Genomic DNA, 22923 nt, shown 5'->3' with positions numbered 1-22923 from the left:
GTTTTCAATGGAGAACGTGTAACTGGGTCAGAAAGCCCAAATCTGATGGATAGGAAGTGCTTGTAGGCTGTTACGTAGGTCAGCTTTGTTTTCACACTTTTATTTCTCAGTTTGGTTTTTTCCCTCCTCGTCAGTGGTGTTAGCTGAAATGATAAATTTTGTGAAGTAAATTTGCATAGTATTGCAAAATAGTGTTAAAGCAACCAAACTTTTTATTTGCTCATCTGTTACAATTATTTTTTGGTTGTTGTTCCAAACAGTGGGTTTTTTTCTGGTGGGTAGTATTTAAATATAATTGCTAACATCTGGAGATGTCTGGGGTTTTTTTCATTGTTGCGTAGAGGTGATTTGTTATTTGGGGGTTCCTCCCCATAGTCTTAAGATACGTGTTGATTATGGTAACATATAAATGTCTTTGTGAAGTGAATAATGGTACTTCATAATTTGAACTAGCAAGTAGAGTGGAAAAAAATCATCCTATTAATTCAAAGCAAATATATGAATTATGGCATATTTAAATATCGGCTGTTGTCCAGTTTTCTGTGCATCTATTAATGTCAGCAAAGTATCAAAAGTAATAGAATGATTCTTCAGTTGGTTGATTTGTAAATGAAAATGGTGACTCCACTCTGATTTTAATGTCACCTATGTGGTAGTATTAAAATGTTAGCTTTAATTTAAATACCGAAAGTTTAACTCTCCTAATTTCATAAAAAGCTTGAAAACCTCAATCTTAAAAGCTCAAAACCAAACTGTGTAAGAACAGTTCATAAATTTTTCAGATTTTAAACTTTTTAAAGTGACAGTAGCATGAGCTTTTTCTCATCTAACATAAAAGAGAAGTCTTGTTTCTGAAGGAACTGCACATAATTTCAGGAGTGTGAGTTTGTTGCCAGCTCAGTGTCCCATGTTCCAGCTGGGAATTGTAGCCGTTAACTTATAACATGTCATCATGGCACCTTGCGAACCCACCAAGAAGAGAACATAATTGTAGAAAGCCTAAATGATAACTTTTAATGTGATCTTAGCTTTATAGTTGTTAGTATTGCAAAACTAATTTCTAATCTGGAATTAGGCAGAATACATGTTGAGCGAAGTTGTCCTGAAGACAGGATTTTTAATGGGGTTCCATTTTCGTAATAGTAAGAAGGCTGACATAATCCCTTTAAAATAATTTAATCAGTCACCTTTCTTAAATGAGTCAAGTGATTGATAAGGTGTGACTATTACAGATGCACACTTGTAATTTAATTTGGAACAAATGAGATGTTAACATTTAAAAATACTATGACCTATTAATTTTTAATAAAGATTGACTTAAAATTACTTTATTCTTTTTCTCTTGACGCTGCAAATGAGGCTTGCTGTCTTTCTACAAGAACGCATTACAACTTGACCTGAAAACCACATTAAAAGTGTTGTGGGGTTTTTTTTTTGTACTGCTGAATAGCGAGTCATTATTTCCATTTTAGAAGTTAATCAACTTGAATCTAATTAATGCAGTGGGTTAAGCAGAAGCTGCTTTTAATTTCCTTTCTGCTTAACGTCTGAACCGACACAAAGTAATAGAAGAAATACTGCCTCGTAACGTTTTGTGTCCATCTTTATAAACAGACATATGTATGCTTGCATTGTCTACTCTTTAGTGCTCTTCTACAATATAATTTAAAATCTGTTAAGTCCAGTGTTGTGGATGAAAGTTGTCATTCCAGCTGGTAGTTGCTGTCTTTAGAAGTTGCATGTCTTAATTTGTTGTTCTTAGCAAGTGACAGCATTTTGTATTTTTTTTCAGACAGCCTTGATTGTGCTTCCTTACTTCCAGCTATTTAAAGATAAATAAATAGAAAAGTCAATTTCTCGAGGAGAAGTAGATTCATTAATTGGTAGGACTTGATGTTTTTCTGAGTGCATATTTATATTAGCTGCATTTTTTTCAAGATAAGGAGCTCATAAATCAAAGTCAAAAGGGTTCTCTGGCTGCAGGCCAACCTACCATTCTGGGAAGAGATGTTCTCATTCATTAAGAATGTTACAGAGGAAATGAGGAAATGCTCTTGGAAATGCTCTCTCCTTCTGTCAGGATTACCTTAACCTTCCTGCGGTTTAACTTCTAAGCTGCAGTTCACCCAGTTGGTAATTTCAGCTATTCATAAAGGAAACTGGAAGTTGGCTTTGTATGCACTGAATATAAGATTTATTAGCCATGTATTTTTGTAACTTAAGTCGCTCTTGCATATCCAGCTGTATCCGATGACTTTGCATGCTGAATGAAGTGAGAGAGCGTAGATCTTCATGAAGCTTAGTGCTTTGGTGGAGAAGGAAGAGTTAAATATGCTTACGGGGAGAATTTGGGTGGTTCCAGAGCACTTAGGTTGTTATTCACACTGTTTGGTATGGAGCGATATGAAAACCTGCAAATTTAATTTTGGTATCTTCAGAAATGGGAAATGCCATGTGCAGTGGCAGTCAGTAATAGATTACACTCTAGCCTGGGTGTTTGTTTTTTTTTCTTTTAGCATCCATAAATGAAAGGCATCCTTGTGGCTATCACTGGTGGAGGTGCTGGTTCAGGAAATTCTTGCAAATGTTTGGAGGCTAAATGGACTTTTGGTCTAAAGCAGCTGTACAACCATTTGCATATTTTCATAGCGTTACTGCTTGTTCATGTCAGGGCCCTGAGGACACCACCAGCCCTGACTATCCCTGCCCAGCCCCCCTGGGGCTTCCCTCACCCTGCCCACAGCCCAGGACCCCATTTCAGTCCCCTCAGGGCTGTCAGTCCCTGCCCCAGCCATGCTGCAGCAAAGTGCTGTCTCTAGCTCTCCACAGCCCTGCCCAGCCTGGACATGGGCCCTGCTGAGCCGGGCTGATGTCCCAGACCCGCCTTGGCCTGTCCCTGTCCCCATGGCCTGCTTGGCCATCCTGGATTGTATCTTTGCCCTGGTTACCCTCACCAGGCCTGACCCTTTCCCACAGACTGACATCCTGGCCTGGCCTCAGCCCATCCCCATGGAGGTGCCTGATGTCCTGGGCTGGGGCTGCCCCCAGCCTGCCCTGCCTCCCTGGGGGAGCCCCCATGGCTACCAGTGCCCTGGCTCCCGGAGAGATGTTGGTCCCAACAGTTCAAATGGAAGAAAATGGAAAGGAGTGTGGTGTAGCTGTGTCTTGTTCCTGATTTCTTCTTGGTTTTCAGAAAACTCGAGTGCCTTTCCTTAATATTGTAGTAGTCCTGACCGTGGGAAGTCCCTTGTTGTGCATTACCCCGAAAGCAGCCTGAGCACTGCTGCAGTCAACCATCCAAAACATCTCTGCCTAGCGTGGCTTGGTGCTGCTGTGGTAGGGAAGAGGCAGCAGTGCGGTGGTGTGGAGTTTCTCCCTTTTCTGCTATCGGTGCTACTTTTGTGACTGCTTTCTTTTTAGCTCGGTTTCTTAACGAAAAGGAGGTTTATGTGATAACCATTTTTTGTCCTTCTGTATTGGCTAATATCAGTCATCACCAAATCTCATAATTCTTTCAGGTTTCACGAACGCTGACGGCTAGAGGTTCAAACGGGTGCCCTCAATGAAGGGGAATCTGCCTTACGAATTTATGTTACAAAGTTGTAACTTGTAGTAGGCATGATGTGCCTTGTGGGAGGGTGGTAGGAGCGTGTTGCAGGTAAGCTCTTCTGCTGTCTGCTGCAGGGCCTGTTAAATGTACCTTGTGCCTAGACTGGGGTTCTGTGGAGGCAGTGGCTGAAACCTGGGGGTAATTGAGGATGGGCCAGGGCAGGATGGATGAAGTGAACCTTCTGAGGTGCGCGATGTTTGCTGTTTTCCCATGTGAATTTTGACCTTAAAAAAAAAAAAAAAAAGATGGGAAAAGTGCAGGCAGTGCGAGATAGAAGTACTTACACACTCACTGTGGAAAAACTGCTCAGAGTTCACACTGTATTAGATCTAATGTAACTGAAAAACATGGCGTGAAATGCTTTTGGTTGGTGCTTGGGTGCTTTGTTAAGAAAATAATAATTGACTAGCCACAGTAAGTTTTCTATTTCCATTTTTTTTTTCTTGTTTTTCCAACCCTTTGCTGCTTTATTAGTAGTGGCCTTTTTTGTTGATCAGAATTTGCAAAGCCCATGTTATTTAATTTACTTTGGGCATTTACTTATTAAGGCTTAGCAAGGATAACAGGCGTTCTATGCAATGGAAAAAGAGAATAAATCCATAGAAGACAGAAAAGCCATTGTTCTGAAATGTCATTAAATGCTGGCAGGCACCTTTAAGAAAAATCCTGCAAACAGTTTGAAACTAAACCTCATCTTTCATTAATAATTTGAAATGTGAAAGAAGAACGTGGCAGTTCTCTGGTTACCGAAAGTTGAGTTTAGAAGAGTATGTTGACATCATTAAATGCTTGCTGGAAAAATGGATTGAAAGAACCAGGCTTTGAAGTTTAGAAGTTGTCCTTTCCAGCCTGATGGTGGTGATCTGGTTAAGAAAAACATGGTTTGGTGATGCTGACAGAATCACTGTCTGTAAACAATGTGTTTAGGTTGGCTGCAAGTCTTAACACTTATTATGGGTGAGGACTTTGGAAATAATCATGCTGCCTTAACTCTCTTATCTTTAGCATCTGGAGTACAGGAATACAGCATATCAGTGCAAATAGTTAAAGAAGCTGTTTTAAAATGCGCTTAATAAAACATTGAATGAGCTTAGATTTCAGGCTGAGGTTAAATGATTGTTTCATCTATATTGGAGTTTCTGATCCACTTTAATAATAGAGCTGGCGGACATTTGAACAGAAGAGATGGGCTTGTGCACAGGCAGGGCTATGCTAAGCTTAGGGAATAGTCATTAGAAAGATTCACAACAGCAATTCTAAAGAAAATCTAGCTAATGTGAGAGAGAGCACAGCAGAATGCCAGGATAATAGGTGTTTCGATTCATGCTTTTCTTTATGTCAGATTCTGATTTTTTAATGTCAAAGTGAAAATTAATTAGCAGATCGTTTCTGAGGAAGGAGAAGGTGCTGATTCTTGGTGACCCAGAAACCTTGATCCCTGTGGATCCAGTGGCACAGCTGGAATTGTTGGGTTTTGTGCTGCAAGTGCAGTCTCAGTCATGAGCAAAAGCTCAGGACAGGTGGGGTCTGGTTTCTGCTTTGCAGCATCTCTCTCACCTGGCTCTGCAGTCAAGCTTGTGGGCCTGGTTTTTCGAGTGCTGATTAAAATTGTAAAGTGTACACTAACATTAACTCCTAGGTGAGTAATGGTAGATATACTTTAATTTCTTCTAAAATATTACAATTTTTTTTTTCCCCAAAAATGTCTATGAAAATTGTGTTTTCCTAATCTAAGACACAGCTTTTAAATACCATTATCTTGTGGACCTCCAAGAGTTTTGATTTGCTTGGAATATGTCTAAAACTAGTTAAAATATACGTGTGGTAATCTTGTTTACTTATCTGGAAATAATACTGCCACATCAAGGTTTTATTCTTGGATAAAAAGGATAATTTTTTTCATGGGAAAAAAAGCAGCATTTAGCACTACTGTAATTTTAACTAATTACAGGAGAGCGTTCTCATGGAACTCTTTTGCCTGTGTTTTAGATGCTTTTTATATTAGGAGATGATGATGTTAAAAATGCCAATGTTCTCCTTTAATATCACGTGGAGTTTTTGCAAGTCCTTTTTTTGTTGCCTAAAAACATAGTGTGATCATACTTTGTCATAGAATCAAATACTCATTTTCCATTATAAAATGCCATATGCTCATACATTTTGATTTCTTTCCAGAAGTTTCACGTAAGCGCTACTTTTGTAATCTCTTGGATTTTCAGTTTAGAGTGGACTCATTCTCCCTGCCATAGTGTATGGTCTTTTGCATCATAAAATCTTATGGTTTCTCTCCATAGCTTCTGCAGAAAAAGACACAATCAAGAATACCTACTCCAAAGTAATGGATGCATATGGGCTCTTGGGTGTATTAAGATTAAACCTTGGTGAGTAAAATATGCAAAACCTTAATTCTTCATTTGGGAAAGAAAATTGTGCTGCTCCTGTAAAACTGCACAGCACAGGATCTTCGCAATAGGAACTGGGCTCTTTTTTTATTTTTATTTTTTGTCTTTGTAGAGTAACTTGCAAGTTTGGAGCACTCCCAGAAATGAGGGAGTGGACAAAAATAACTTCCGTTTTCACAATCCCTGTTATTTGCAGCATAGTTTCGTCTGTTTGCGTTTCCTTTTCTTCTGTAGAACTTGAGAACGAGTTCTTGATGTTGGTTCTTTTTGTACTTTCTTCAGGCAAACTGGGGTCACATTGTGTGCATTTAAGCATACAAATACATCAACATCACACTCCACTAAGATTCATTCTGCTACCTGTGCCTTTTCTTGTTTTACAGGAGACACATTGTTACATTATCTGGTTCTAGTAACAGGATGCATGTCTGTGGGAAAGATTCAAGACTCTGAAGTTTTTCGAGTTACTTCCACTGAATTTGTATCGTTAAGAGTTGATTCAACAGATGAGGATCGTATTTCAGAAGTGCGCAAAGTTTTGAACTCGGGAAACTTTTATTTTGCATGGTCTGCAACTGGTGTCAGTTTAGATCTTAGTCTCAACGCTCACCGCAGCATGCAGGAGCACACCACTGACAATAGGTTTTTCTGGTGAGTTCATAATGCGTTTTATCAAACATCATGTAGAATAATGCATGCCTGTATAAACTAATCTGTGGCAAGTTGTTATCCTGGAAACAGACTGGGGTCTCTGTTGAAGTCAGTATTTCAAGGCTTGAGAAATGATGATGCCTGTTGACCCTGTCCAAATAAGCTTGGCTGATTTTGACCCATCATAAAACTTCTTAAGTTACCTGGCTTTTCTTTCAGTAAGAATCAGTCCTCGCAGGAGATAGATGGAATGTCCCAGATTCCAAGATCTAGAAATGTAAACACTAAGTCAGTCACAGAAAGTATTCTGCTTATGCACTTCAGTAAGCTTTCTTGGGCTTTTTCTATTAAAAGTTCCAGTCTCAGATTGCCCAGGGAAAGAATATTGTTTGCTTTCTCAGTCTCCTATTGTAATGTATACTTTTCTGTAAAGTGAATGCATACTTGATTTATGGGATTTGAATCTTCGTTAGTGATTGAATTGAGGTGTTTGATAAGTTGCAGATTTTTAATTTTTTTTTTTATTTGGAAGCTTAAAATGAAAAGGCTAAAATTAAAGTGAATAGCTTCAACCTTTATACCATTGCAAATATGTTATTTGCAGTTATGGTAGAATTTTCTGGGTGGTGACAAAACCAGCCGTCTTACTAGAGATTGCTTTTCTTTGCTATGCAGAAAACTTTACTTCCTTTTTATGCAAGTGAATGTTACCAAAGAAGATCAAAACCAAGCCCCACTAGAGTGAGGTAAAACAAAAAAACTCACAAAACCCAAACTTTAGTCTTATTTACTTACTACAGTGTTAATTGGTACTACTTAATGCACAGGTATATCCAAACTTGGATCTTTCTTTCATTTGAGCAGTAATTGGTATTTGGAGAACAGTACATGCAGTATATAATGTACCAACACTTAACCCTGAAATTGATATTTACAGAAGTTTGAAAATCAGTTGGCTATGAATGCATTCCTGGAAGCTTGTCTGGGCAAGTGATACATTATGGTGATGTATAATAGAAATAATCAATGTATGTTGACAAGAATTTTTTTCTAGCTTTATTTTATGGTGTTGTGAAGTTGAATGGTGCTTTACCCATCACAAAAAGTAACCCCATAACTGGAATTCTGGCTTGCTTTTCCCAGAGTCTGTAATCTTTGGATTCTCAAAGCAAGGCTGAGTGGAGAAATATAAACAAGTGTGGAGTGTCGTTTTTTGCTGGGTGAAGAGCAGAGGCTATAAGGGTTCTTTTTTTAAGGTTATTAAGATTCATGGCTTCACTCCATATTCTTATTGTGCAAATGTTTATGCTGTTCTCTTGTAAACTTCGCTGTTTCAAATAAGAGTTACATCATCAAACTATAACATGCATATTTTCCTTTTCTTATTTGTAGTAGTGGGCTTAAAATACGAGAAGTTAGTAGCTGGCTTAACAATTTGAACTGTATTTTATTTCTTTCCAGTTATTTTTTTTTTTTTTTTCCCTGATAGGAACCAGTCACTGCATTTACATCTGAAGCACTATGGTGTGAACTGTGATGACTGGTTGTTACGTCTCATGTGTGGAGGAGTGGAGATAAGGACAATTTATGCGGCTCATAAGCAGGCAAAGGCTTGTCTCATTTCACGACTAAGCTGTGAACGGGCTGGCACAAGATTTAACGTCCGGGGAACAAACGATGATGGTCATGTTGCTAATTTTGTTGAAACAGAGCAGGTATGTTATGCTACAGTGCACATCGCTTGGCTGATGAACTCAAGATAAGCCATGTGTGTGGGTAGTTTTTTGCCGTAAATCAACAGATCACAAGTCAAGTCCGTACCAACACATATTGGAGTAATTCCTTTGCTGCTAAATAAGGAATCTAAGTAGGTTACATAATTTGATGATCTTTGTTTTTAGTGTAGCTTAGAGTAAGGGCATGCATGGGTCTGAGTTTCAATAGCTTAAGAAGCTGTTGTCCATCAGCTGAACTGTTGTAGGTGGCTGTACTTCCTTTTAGCCTCCTGAGCTGTAGGTGAGTGTATACTTCTTTTGGCCTGAGCTAATAGTAAAGTAAAAGACCTTAGAAACAAGCAAAAGAGATTTTTGGCAAATACACGGTACCTTGTGGTTCAGGAAAGATAAAAGCATTCCTATGGTTACTTGGCACAGTTCCTCTGAAAGGTAGTTTTTAAAGCCACTATAATTCCACAGCATTTGATAGCGTATCTTTGCCCTTATTATACAGAAATGCAAGAAGCTACTAAATCATTCTTTGCTGGCCTTTCTTTGCTCACGTCTTACAATAAACTAGTTAACAAGATGTTGTTCCTGCAACTGTATTCATGTGAGTAGGTATCTTTGGTTGACTCACTGACTCTTTGCAAAGCCTAAGGTGACTTCAGTAGGATTTTATCCAGGAAGCGCTCTGATTGTACACATCCAATGTCAGAAGTTTAGTCAGAACACTGTTACTACAGTTTCTCTGTCCAAGTTTCCTGGCAGACTAATGTCCCTAGATGGTTGTGGCATATCATTTCACTTAAAGCTTCCTTTCCTGTATACTTAATGGACCATTGTATTTTGGATTCTGATGCACAAAATCTGTGCAGGTGTTCTGAGTAGGCTGCATTGTTATTTTCTGTGCATTGGTGTGCATTTTTACTGTTCTACAGGAAGGCCTTACCAAGTTTTTTAAAACAAGTTACTCTTAGCACAGAAGTCATTCAGGCCCAAATAATAAACACTTGCTGTATTTTTTTAGACGTTGTGAATCATGATTCTGCAAGAAAGCGTGAGAGTGGTAGAACTTCTTTTATGAGTTTTTCCGAGGGAATAGAGAGAAAAGCCTAGGAAACAAATATTTTAACTTGTAGTGTGGAATATGTAATATGTAAATATATTTTATTTACTCTATGTTTAGCTAAGGCTAAGAAACCTAAAACCTTACACTCTGTAATACCTATTAATACTATGCTTTTTTTTACAGGTGATATTTTTAGATGACTCTGTGTCATCTTTCATACAGATTCGAGGATCTGTTCCATTATTTTGGGAACAGCCAGGCCTGCAGGTAAGCAGGAGATAGATTTAATTATACAGATAATTCTTATTCATGTCTTTTTAAACATCTTACAGCAACGTTTAGGCTCTTCTGCACAGTTAGGTACCTGTCAGGATGAGGTTATCCTTTGGGAGCAAGTTGGTGGTATTGTTTAATTCACCAAGCCTGCTGCTCTTAAGTCTCGGAATGCTGTTTTGCACAAGTTTTGAATGTCCGTTGCTTTTTAGATGTTTTCTCTTTGAAGTTCTGAGTTTCTCTGTTTTAATTTAAATTGCTGTTTTAAAATAGGTTATCTAAGGGCACTCAAAGAGACTGTTTTCTTCTGAGTTGTTCTTGAGGATAATTTCTTTTCAAGAAGTCAATGTGAATCAAGAGTTACTGTAATATAATTTCATCCCAGTTTTCTTGAAAGAGGGATTGTATCAGCAACTACTACTGTGATACAATTTTTACAGGGAAGGTTAAAAAAGGTTGATGCCTCACAGTGATTCTAGGTTCTTTAAACTAGGCTTATAAGCATTTTGCAATAGAACTGCTGAAACATTTACATGCCTTTTACTCAAAACAAGAAGTAATTACATGATATAACTAAGTATATTAAATAAAAAAGTGTTTTTTTAGAAAAAAGAAGAGGAATTTAAGAAAAGCCTACAAAAAGAATGCACCATAGCAAGCAGAATAAATTTTAGATATTTAATTTAGAAAGTGAAATGAATTTTTAGGCTGTAATTAGTATCAAAAGAGGTCTTTGAAGAACGATTACTTAAATGTGTAAAGACAAATCATTTCATGTAATCTTCATGTCATAGGTGGGATCCCATCGTGTCAGAATGTCAAGGGGTTTTGAGGCGAATGCACCAGCTTTTGACAGGTGAAATAATGTCTTACATTTTTGTTAATGCACTACAAACCTCTGATAAGTGGTGCATCAGAGGGATGGGATAAGTTACTCCGAACGGGAGGCTTTGTCTATGCAAAAGTATGATTCAGCAAAGCAGCGAACTGCCTGGGCAGCTTTTTCAAACTTCTACAGGATTTCTTGTGCCTTTGAGTGCTTTATTGAAAAGTTTGAAGAAAATTTAAAATAGTGAAATACTTTGTTAAATTGAAAACAAAAATTATAGCATGTTTACATTGAATAATCTATATTTGTCAGCTGCTGTATAAAAGTAAAATCTGTATTTTGATTTTATTCCTGCCATGAGACTTCAGCTTCACAGCCTTATGGTTTTAACTAAATGTATGTTATTAAATTGGTGCTATTATCCTAATTAAATAGCAGTCAATGGTTGTATGCTATTATTGAGTTATATTGATTTGTTTGGACATGACATAATAAAAGGCTTGTGGCCGTTATGAGAGTACCCAGCACATTTCTGCAGCATCAAAGTCAGTGTTGCAGGTGTTTGTGTTAATATTCTGTATGCCAAAAGATGAGAGTGGGATTCTTCTTCTGTTAACAGGCATTTCCAAACTCTTAAAAATTTATATGGCAAGCAAATTATTGTAAATTTACTTGGGGCAAAAGAAGGGGAGCACATGCTCAGCAAAGCTTTTCAGGTGAGTATGGCAATTCTCTCACTGTGGATATCCTTGGAATTTGCCTGTTTGCGATGAAGCTTTTATATAGCCTTTGAAAAACGCAACAGGTATGCTATGCTCTGGAGCAGCTACTACTTGTGGTTAAAATTGTATTTATCATAAAAGCACTGCTTAAGATACATAACGTGAAATTAATTTTTAAAAGCTCTATATACAATTTTGTGGTTACTTTACTGAAAAATTGGTTACTTTACTGAAAAATTATAACAGCAACATAGACAATGTTGAGGGATTTTGAGTTGTTTTCATATTTCATGCTTATTAGTGGCTTATTTAAAAAATAAATCTTTTTGCACTATAAAATTGGTGAATAAATGAATTATACTTTGTGGTATTTAATACTGTGATGTTTCTTTTAAAAATCTTTCCCTTGGAATTCCTGTATGTATTCCTTAATATTTAAAAAAATGTTTAAATTGATAAATTAATTTGTGATAAAAGCTGCTTCATGATTAAATAGAAATGTTTGTTTAGAAGATGTTAACTGTAAGTGGCCATTTTCATGAATTCTCACTAGTTAGGTTAAAAGTAACTGTCACATTGTAGTCCATAAATACTGACAATTTGAGAACTTCTGTCTGAAGCCAGACAACATGTCAATAGCCATCTGTTATTTCCCTTTCCCTTTTTCTTTTTCCCTTTGTATTATAATGGCTGAATATCTTAGGCCATTCACTAGTATCTTTCCTGTATCCAGCAATCCTGGTAGGAGACATTAGTGCTCCCAGATGCATATCAATGCCCAATGCAGATCATAGTTTTGCCAACAAAGATTGTGTGAGCACTTCAAGATTTTTCAGGGAATATTAGGGAAAGTTTTGCTCAAGCCCCCCTCCACAGCAACCTAAATAATTTGTCTGGTTTTTTCAGTAGTAGTTTATGGAGTGTTTACTCAGTCTCCATTGCTGGCAGTTAACAGTCTAAAATGGTGACTGTTAGTGAAAGGAGTTTCTACTGAAACAGCTCTTTGCAAATTGAAGCATTTTAACGGTAGAAGAGGCTGTAGACTGTCTTGGTGACCCTAGTACAGTAAGGAAAAAACCGACTTTGATTGTGACAAGAAAAAGAAAAAACACAGGCAAAATACTAATCAGTTCCGAGTGATTTGATGAACAATAGTGATAAAAATGGTTTCATTTTACCTAAGAGAAAGCATGTAATAAACAAGATGGCTAATAAAACAGCTTTAAAAATATTTGTAGCCTCTTATTTAGCTTATGCTACTATACTTTTTTCTTCTCTTTTTACAATGTTAGAGCCATTTGAAAGCATCTGAACATTCAGCTGATATCAAAATGGTGAACTTCGACTATCATCAAATGGTTAAAGGTGGAAAGGCAGAAAAACTACACAGTGTGCTTAAACCTCAAGTCCAGAAATTCTTAGAGTGTGGATTTTTTTATTTTGATGGAAAGGAAGTTAAGAGGTTTGTGTGTATAACTTCTGTAAATTTCTTCAAATTAAATTATGGTTCCGCGATGCTTTTCACCCCTTAGCAAGAAGATAAGAGAAAAAACTTTGCTTCTTTATTGTGTTACTGTGTTTTTATTGTATCCAAGATGATGCTCAACAACTGAAATATGAGTCACTTATTTTAGTCTATTAAAATTTTGTTTCGTTTTGAATATTCTCTAAAAATCTTAATGGTAAATATCTCTGAGATGTTGATGGGGCATGACTTAATTTAGGCCTTTGACCTCATGATTTTGGTGAAAATGGGCAGTTGTCCTTTTTCTTGGGTGCACCCACATGGGATTAAAGAATGAATAATTTTCCATCTTCCTGTATAATGTTATTGATATTTTCCTCAATGATGGAGCATACCATTTTCTGTTTGTTGTAAATGCTGATGTTCAGTGCAATCTTTTTCTAAATCTGTTTGCACCTGGATCCCCCATTTGAGAGATTCAGTTCTCCACAAAGTATGAATGGGATGCATGTTTTCTGCCCTGCTCTGTACTTCCCAGTCCTGCTGTACTTGTACTTCTGTCCCTATTTCCCCACCCCTCTTCCTAGAGCAAAGGCTGTGCTTTATAGGGAAGCAGAGCTAGAAATAGGCTGCTTTTCTCCCTTCCACACCCTTCCTCCTTTTAATTAATACCAGAGCAAACTGCTGAGTAAGGTTCTCCGTGAGAAAGAGAATTGTGGAGTGAGGGGATTGTGTCACGTGCAGTGGGGTTTCATCTTCTAGTGCAGTGGGAGAGGAGAAGAGGGTTCCAGTGCCACTCTGTGCTCTAACCTGGCTGTGGGATTAAATCCCCCAGCGGCAGATTTTAGTAGGCCTGAATAAGATTAAATTTAGTGGGAGGGTGCTTAGGTCCCATCTCCACCTCAAAACGTCACTGACCATTCTCCAAAAAGCTTTAAAAGGTCTTGGGAGAACACCATTTGGTCTTGATGGAGATTCAAATAATATTATCACCTATCAAAAAGACTGACAACAGAACTAAAGCAAAATAGGCTGTGGCTTGTGATAGCTTGAAGAATTGCGTTAATAAAAGATACAGTGATGATTTTTATAAGTTCACGGACCATCTCCTTTGGAGAATGTCAGGGTTTTTTTTAACACAGATAGCAAGTTGCTTTGTATTTCAAATCAAATACAGAGATAGTAATGAAAAAAAGTTCTTCAAAACTTTCTACAATTTATTGTTAGATCTCCAAGTAAATGTGATGAAGCCTTACTGACTTAATTGGACAAAGTGTGTAGTGGGAATGACGAAAGTAAGGAATAACTGTGTATCATTGGGAGGGCCATCAGAATTTTGTACTCATAGCCAGGCAAGAAGAACATGGATATTGCCTAATACGATCCTTTTGAGAGCTTTATCGCATGAGTTAATGGCCTTCTCTCAAAGAAGGGGGAGCAGTTCAGAGTGCCTGAGAGCCTCAAGCATCTGTTGAGCTAAGGAGGAGAGGCTTATTTTTCGTTTTTATTTGGGGAGGAAAGAGAAAGTAATGAGAGCTTGAAAATGGCTTTAGTTTTATCACAAATTCTTGTTACTTTTAGTTTAGTTGAACAAATCCAAGAACTGCCCTAATTTTTTTTTTTTTCATTTTTGTTTTAACTAAGAGTTATTATTTCCCCCTGAGATTCTTGGGAAGTGTGTTAGTTGGATTGTTTGAGAAGAAAACTTAATCCTGCATAACACTTTAACCAAGCAAGCAATGAGAATTGAGAAAAACTGAAGAAGACAGACTCATGTTATTTGCAGAAAATAAATTAGTTTTGTGTAGTGAACACTGCTGCAAAATTCACTGCTGTTATTGGAGCTAACCCTCTATTGTGGACGCATTTATAAACATACTTGCGATGACAGTAACATTGCACTGACAATACCCTGATTTACTGTTCTGGTTCAGATCTTGATGTCCCTGTCTTTGTTGATGATATGTGTGTTAAATGAGTTATTTCAGTTGTTTTCTCTCTCTGTCTCTCATTGTCCTTGGCACAGATCTCAAAGCGGTACTGTCAGAACAAACTGCTTGGACTGTCTGGATAGAACAAACAGCGTGCAGGCTTTCTTTGGCTTAGAGGTAGGAAAAGCAGTGTCCAGATACACAACTGCTCCTGATGCTTCTGTAGCAATTAGGCTGTAAAAGTAGCATTACCTTCCCTATGAAAGATGAATTAAAATGTTTCGTAGATGGCAGTTTGATTTATAGCGTGATACTTTTCTTGTTCTGGGGCAACCAGATCTTAGTAGTTACAGAAGCAGTAGTTTTGTGGTAGTTGTAATTAAACAGTAGCCATGCAGCATTATGAAAAATGTTCATTCTTTTTTAGGTGTCAGTTTCTTATGTCCGTTAAAGTTCAGGCTTGTAATTCTAGAAGAGGTAGTAGTGTTGTAGTCCTTCACAAAAACACTTGCATTCACAGTTACTCTATTAGATGAAATTCTTCAGCATGTAGGATTACTGTTCTTAGCATCTGTCAGTGCTGTGTGTATATATTTTCACAGCACTGTGCTTTGAATTCTTCATGGGACAATATCATGTTTGACACTTTGGCCACACTCAAATTGTGTAGTTGGAAATTAACCATGGGATTCAGTCCTCCTGCGGGTTTGTGCTTCAGCATATTGGCTTGCTATTGAAACGAAGGTTCTAGCCTGCAGGCTTATACAGTAGAGCTTGAACACATGAACCTGATAGGAATCAATGGAGTAAAATAGTACTGATTGGGCTAAAAGAGTAGCTCTGAAAAACTTTTGACAGCTCCACTCATCTTAATAAACTAAGTTTGACTCCTAAAGATAAAATCCTTAGCATGTTTAAAAATGACAGATTATGGGTGCTGTAACATCAAACTAAGTAAAAGGATTATTCTTTTGTTTTCTGAATTTTATTTAATTAAAATACTCTTGTTTTAGCACCTCTAGGAGGAATTTCTGTGATAACTGCAAAATCCACTGGCTGTAGAACAAACATTTCTGATTATGGAATATGTAGTGCTTTGCTGCTGTCTTTACCAAGTGAACACTGTTGCCATTCAAATGGAATACTGAACTGTTTACCCTCATGCAAATACTTGGAAAATTTTCTCTTAACATTCAACATCAGTACATACTGTAGTAGATGCAACACAGTTTGAGAGATCTAATGCCTTTTTTCTCCATTGTTTCAACTCTGCATGTACTATAGGGGGTCACATCTTTTAATTATTAAAATTAAGAAAAATAATTCTTATTCTTTTCTTTAGTTCACTGTGTGTTGAAAAGGGTAGCGGCATGCTTTGAAAATCTCACAGCATTGTATTGCATTATGTAGTTTGTATATCTGTCCATCCTCTATTGACTTTGCCATGGGAGAGACAGGCGATTACCTTAAAGTCTTTCCTGGTCCTCAATCTGTTTGCTGGAGATAGAAACGCAAGCTTGAAGTAAGCAATTAGGTTATCTTAAATGAGCCATGAGAAACATTGCCTCTTGTATTTTACTGATAATACAGTAGTATTCTATGGCAGAAGAACAACTCTTTACACACTTTTAATGTGTATAGTACTTAATATGGCAAACTTAGCTTTGCAGCTCTATTTTTTCCTTTCTTATCCTTTTAAGAAGTGGATTAAATATCATCTTTTTTTTTTAGACCAGGTATGCCACATTCTTCCTTGGTGAGAGCTAGATTATGATTTCAGCCGAAATATGAGAGCTAAAAGTATAAAACTTCATAAAATTAATAAGAAGGAAAATTGTAAATCCTCATGAGCTGCTTACTTAAAATTCTATTTAAATGAGATATTTAAATTCTTAATTTTTTTAACATGATAGATATTTCATGTAACAAGTACTAAGCTCTGGATGACCACCTAAAATTACAAGATGAAGCACCCAATTTCTGAAGTTTCTTTTCTTGTTTATTTCTACTTAATTTTGTCTGCCAGTTTCCTTTTGTAACTTTTGTTGATTTCTGCCCAACCTTCAGAATTTTGCCTTTATATCATTTTATGTTCATCATTTAGACTGCTCCTTCTTGCCGTTGGACCAAAAATAGCTTACCTTGTAACTAGTGAATTTTTAGGTGAAAGTATTTACAATTCAACTACATAATTTTTTTCCTATATTACTACCTATCTTTAAAAGAAAATGAAATGCTGGTGCTAAAGCTAGATGTACGATGCAGCCTTTCAAACATGACATGGTGTCAGTTTGTTCAGAATGATACATATAAACCCAAGATAATTTTTTGTGCATATATGCTGAAAAAATATGATGTACCTTTTAATAAATACATTTAAAGATTTTTCTTTTGCAAATGTTGTCTTCAACTGTTGCAGATGCTAACAAAACAACTGGAGGTATTAGGATTAGCTGAGAAACCTCAGTTGGTTACTCGCTTTCAGGAAGTTTTCCGATCCATGTGGTCTGTGAATGGTGATTCTGTCAGTAAAATTTATGCTGGAACTGGAGCCCTTGAAGGAAAAGCTAAGGTAAAGTACATTTTATTAAAAACTTCAGCAGTATTCAGTATGGGTTTTAAAAAAATCTGTCATTAATATAAGAACTATGAGGTTTTCTTTTTTAAAATATGCTTTTGTTGTAATCCTAAAAAAACCCAAACAAACAAACAAACAAAATTAACATAAAAAGGTTGATTGTGTTGATAGGGCAACGAAGCTGGTGAAGGGTCTAGAGAACAAGTCTTATGAGGAGCGGCTGAGGGAACTGGGACTGTTTAGCCTGGAGAAGAGGAGGCTGAGGGGAGACCTCATCGCGCCCTACAACTACCTGAAAGGAGGTTGTAGCGAGGTGGGGGTTGGTCTCTTCTGCCAAGTAACAAGCGATAGGACAAGAGGAAATGGCCTCAAGTTGCGCCAAGGGAGGTTTAGATTGGACATTAGGAAAAATTTCTTTACTGAAAGAGTGGTCAGGCCTTGGAACAGGCTGCCCAGGGAAGTGGTAGAGGCACCATCCCTGGAAGTATTTAAAAGACGTGTAGATGAGGCGCTTAGGGACATGGTTTAGTGGGTATGGTGGTGTTGGGTTGATGGTTGGACTCGATGATCTTAGAGGGCTTTTCCAACCTTAATGATTCTATGATTCTATTCTATGATTCTATAACCGAGTCTTGTTTCAGTGCATCCTTTCTCAGCCATGCCCATGCCTCCCAGATAACATCATTCTGTAGGAAAGGATGAGGCTCAAAACTTTTATTTCTTTAGAACATAGTTCAGAAAAAGGTGTATTCAAATCAACTTTGGTTTCTTTGAATATTTTCATTTTCCTCTCTGTACCTCTACTCCTATTGTTTCAGTTTCATTCACTGTATCTCCTTTCTTTTAAAATGTGTTTCACTGGACGTTGTTCATGCTTTTAGCATTTATTAACAGTGTTAAAATTAAACAGGTTGCAGCTGGGTGGTTTTTGTTTGCATGTTCCTCCAGCTATTTCTTTTTAGTTTTTCAGTTACTGAAAAAAACCCCAAATTCTGTTTCTACCTTTCTTTCTAATGTTGTGATAACAATTCTGTACTACATGACAGTGTAATGCTCTGTTTCTCGTCAACTTGTTTTGTCTTTGTTGGTGCCTGAGTTGTTCAGATTTTCTAATGCTGTCTTTTATTTTTCTTTTAACAATTTTGCTTTTTTTGTTTCCATAATTCTCTCTCTTATCAGGTGATACCTGTCAAGACAAACAAATTTTGAACCATAGCGATTTTTGCCCTTAGTTCCTTCAAGAATTTCTTTTCATACTATTCTTTTTATTCAAGAATGCGCTGCTTCTCATTCCATATTATATACTATGTACTCATAGTCAACTGTTTCGTTTTTCCATCACTTGCTCATTCAAACCATATCAGGGTCCTTCTCTGCATATATACAAGGTATTGCAGTAAGCTACAGAAAAAGAAAATAAGTAAAATAGACTTGTTGCATATTCTACCCATAATTGATGCATACAGACTTTTTCATTTGGGGATTACTTGTATTTTAGTGTAGAGTGGAATTTGGTTAAAGATGTTTAGTTTTATTTTCTTACAAAAATGTCACCCAGACCGTCAGTAAAACTACAGTAAGTATTTTATGGGGTGTCTCCACTTCTCCTGACTTTCTCATTCAACCTTACTTGTTTCTTTTCCTAAATTACTAGTTTTCTACCACACATTTGGCTACTTAAATTTTTTACTTTGTAAAATGCGTTTACTGTATTTACACGTCCTTTTTTAATGTTTAAAACACAGAGTACATTTACTCTGCTGTCTTTGTAGTAACACAGGATCCCTGCCCTGGTACAACTGTTAATGAGTACCATATCTCATAAATCAAACACAGCATCCCTGACAGAAGTCCATCTATTCGAAGAGGATCTTTAATACTTGCAAGGCCATACAATCCTTGCCATTGTTTCAATGAAACCTGACCAGGTCACTACTCAATATCTTCTTGAGTACTCTGATAATATATTTTAAAATGTAGTTTTTAAGTTGTTAGTTGTATTCTCATTTCTCAAATGAAAAGTTTGATTGTTGAAAGTCTTCCATTTCTTGCTCACCAGTTTGATTCTTCAAAGTCCAAGAGTACTTAGAAGTAAAAAATATGGAAATTTAGGATAGGAGAAAAAATATTTTAACCTTAAATGTGTTAATATACATTTCTATACTGAAAAACAGTCCTCTTTAAAGTATTATAATACTCGTTACATCTAACTCCTTACCTACTCTTTCTTTTGCTTTCTCTGGGTTCCTTTCAATTAATTGCCTGATATGTGAATGGTGAGTGTGGTTTTTGGATTATGTCATAAGTTTTACATTGTGTGACAGAAAGGGAGCAGCATCCTATTAAAATCCTATCGCAATAGTATGCTCCCCAAACACCTCATCCACATTGTCTTCCAAAAATCATGGTGCCAATTTACTACTACTTATCCTTGACAAAAGAGTAATTTCTTTCTTGTTGTCTAGTACAATTCATAGAACTAAATAATGGGTTAGTTTTGTAGTTTTCTTAAGCTTTTGTCTTTTTTTTTTTTCACATGCATTTAAGAGACCTTCATGAACAATGCAAGCTGTAAGCTTGGAGTATTTTTCATAATAATATAATACCATGCAGCATCCCTGATGGATTACGGTCTATATTTCATGTACCTGCAATAGCATGTGTTTATATACACCTCACAGGCAAAATACATTTAAATGCATAAGACACAATAAACCATGTAATCAAGAAAATGTCTTTGTGCCTGTCATTGTCAGTGCTGTGTACACAGATTAACACTGCTGGTTTTTGAATCAAGTATGAGACTGCATGACATGTTGATTACATTATCCTCTAGGAGTCTGACCCACAGGGAATATCTGTAGTAGCAGTACCTCTCTTGGAGATTCTTGTTTAGTTCAGGTAGTTGGACACTGTTCTTTTGGAGCACTGTTCAATTATGCCGCTTGTGTGCAGTGTGTGCAACGGCAGTGTCTTCATATGTAGTGTAGCTATAGATTAGTGTATATGTTCCCTCTGGGATACTGCATGAGACTTGCATGTTATTCTGAAAAGATAAGGGGTCTTAGTAAGTTGAAGCTATCTCTTTTTTTAACATGGCTATTTCAGAATGTGAATTCTAAACTAATATGTTCATATGTACATATACATACATATTCATGTATCATGACATTTGGACTCAAGTGCTTGCTCATCTCTCACTATTTGGGGAAAAGCCCAAAATCCCGTATCATAGTCTGAACATGGCACTATATCAATTTAATTTTTGAAAACCAAGGGTTTGGGGGGGAGGGGAATTCCCCACCCTGCAGTATTTTGTTTAATTTAAATAATTTAAACTGGAATAATCTGGTTGTTAGGTATGCCTTGAAGGTATTACTGTGTTATTTAGCTTTTGGAGGGGTGGAGGGAGTAAGCATACATAGTACAGTAGGCTCAGAAGGCCTTTATTTAACACTTAAAGAAGGAAATTGCCTTAGGTTTTAAAATCATTAATGCAGTTTACAAATATGTTACTGAATATTGCTAATGTTATTGTGAGCAGTGTCCAACATAAAATGTTTTATACATGTTCCTCCCTAACAGGCTGGAAAGCTGAAGGATGGTGCTCGTTCTGTGACCAGAACGATTCAAAATAACTTTTTTGATAGCTCCAAGCAGGAGGCCATTGATGTTTTGTTATTGGGAAATACCCTAAATAGTGATTTAGCAGATAAAGCACGGGCTCTCTTAACCACCAGCAGTTTACGCGGTATGTGTCTTTCAGGATTTTAATCTGTCTGATAACTATTTGGTGTAAGGAGGCTGTATGGAGTCTGTTTTCAAAGCAATATTGGAAAGTATAAATGCTATTTTATGTTCTGTTGGCTTGTTAAAAGATGAAAGTTACTTCTGCTTTACTAATATTACCAAACTAACATGCTGCAGTAATTTCTTTACTGTTTATATTTTGTTGATGTCTGGTGGTGTAATAGTTAAATCTCTGTGGAGCATATTTGTCAGAACTTTACTGTAGATGCATGTTAGATATTTTCTGTTCAGTTCTTCAAATCCATTTATAGCAAGTGTTAATCATGACAATTATGTGGTGAATTTGGGGGGGAAAAAATCCTGATTTATTAAAATATTAGGTTTTTCTATTGTTTGCTAAACGTCTTCCTTAGTATGATCTGTCATGTCAGTGAAGAAATTCTCACTGTGGTGTTAAACTAGTTAGAAAGCATTTATTCTTTTCTCAAGCTTAAGAATGCTGGTATTTATCTTCATTTTGGTTTCTAAAGTGCTGAGGAACAAAAAGGGTTTTAGTAATGGAAGACAATTTAAGATAACAGGAGCTATCAGAAAATTCCTGATGAATGATTTTCCATCACAAAATGGTTTTTTGTGAGAAGTTGTCTTTCCCAGGAACACACCACAGAAGTTTGTCAGGCTGTGGGTGAAATTCTACATCAAAATCGGAGAGATTTCCATAAGAAACTCTGCTTAGGGAGAGTAGTCATGTGGGACTTGGTCTGGTTACAGGAAGGTGGTTCACCTAATCAGAAAAGGGAGTTTGAACCACAGCATCCTGCATCCCCAAACAGAGGTGTAGCCTACATGGTCCCCAGGAGTTCAGTCATGTCCCATCCTTCTGTAGGTCTGATAGGCAGGGAAATAGTAAGTAGGGCTTACTACTCTAAACTAAGTGTTTAGAGTACTCTCCTGGGATATAAAAAATAGAGAAGCTAATTCTTGGGCAAAGAAGGAACTTAAGTTTGAGCCTTCTTTCCAAGATCCCAGGTAAGAGTGTCCTAAATAGTGGGTTATTGCTGTTTTTAGGAATTAATAACATTCTTAATTTCTCCTTTTCTTCCCCACTGCTCCCTCCCCCCCCTTTCTCCTGGACACTTCTCAGCCTAGAGTGAGAAAAATGTGTCAAAGCTTCAGTGCAAATCTGTGGCACAAGAAAAAAAATTCTTGCCCAGTTGTAGTCTTCATCTTGTGGGTATTTGTATATTTCCTGAAAGACTGTTTTCCTCTCATTTTTTTACCACAAGGTTTCATGTTATTGTAACTTTTCCTGTATCTGAAACCTGCTAAATCAGGCTCACCTCAAAATTAGTTGAAAGTCGTTTTCGTTTCTTCTCACTTTTTCTATGAATGCAAGCTGTCCTTTTAATATTTGCAGCTGCTGTCAGCTGAGGAACATTAATCCCTCTTCACTGAACATAATGTCTTTGCATTGTCTGCTAGGTGGTGAATTAACTAGAGAGATACTTCATCATACGTAAATAAATTATGTGTAAATCAGTCATCATAAGTAAATCAATTATTAATAAATCATTATTAATAAAGCAAGAAAAGAGAATTTGTTAATATTGTGAAACTTTTTAGATTTTGCAGCATAAAAGATGTGCTTTAACTGATGTAAATGGTTATGTGTAATAAATTGTATATTACAGCATGTTGTCTCACGTATTGCTGGAAAATTTTAAAAAACAATTACTTATTTGACTAATTTTTTTCTTGTTTCCTTCTTACTGCATCCGTAGTTTCAGAGCAGTCATTACAATCAGGTATAGTATAGTAAATTAAGCTGTAAATATCTGAGCAGCTATTGTTCTTCTCTGGCTTTTTTCTTGTGCCTATTTGCATAATATTTGGTTGTGGGCTTACATTTTCCTAGTAGTGTTTGG

General features: G+C 36.7%; 1 protein-coding gene across 2 annotated transcripts in view; it reads left to right on the top strand.

Annotated features, from left to right (window-relative positions):
- Positions 1-22923, top strand: part of SYNJ1 (synaptojanin 1) — a 62852-nt gene that overhangs the window by 5621 nt on the left and 34308 nt on the right. For both annotated transcript variants that reach the window (XM_009573724.1, XM_009573726.1), the window contains exons 2-12: positions 5905-5991; positions 6396-6663; positions 8153-8378; positions 9634-9717; positions 10518-10579; positions 11172-11268; positions 12567-12736; positions 14766-14847; positions 17090-17242; positions 20843-20999; positions 22780-22803. In XM_009573724.1, coding sequence (XP_009572019.1) covers positions 5905-5991; positions 6396-6663; positions 8153-8378; positions 9634-9717; positions 10518-10579; positions 11172-11268; positions 12567-12736; positions 14766-14847; positions 17090-17242; positions 20843-20999; positions 22780-22803 — 1410 coding nt within the window. The remainder of the gene's footprint in view (positions 1-5904; positions 5992-6395; positions 6664-8152; positions 8379-9633; positions 9718-10517; positions 10580-11171; positions 11269-12566; positions 12737-14765; positions 14848-17089; positions 17243-20842; positions 21000-22779; positions 22804-22923) is intronic.

This window comes from Fulmarus glacialis, unplaced genomic scaffold, assembly GCF_000690835.1.
Source record: "Fulmarus glacialis isolate BGI_N327 unplaced genomic scaffold, ASM69083v1 scaffold2323, whole genome shotgun sequence".
NCBI lineage: Eukaryota > Metazoa > Chordata > Aves > Procellariiformes > Procellariidae > Fulmarus > Fulmarus glacialis.
The sequence above is the reverse complement of the archived record's forward strand: the minus strand, read 5'-3'. Positions and strand labels throughout refer to the sequence as shown.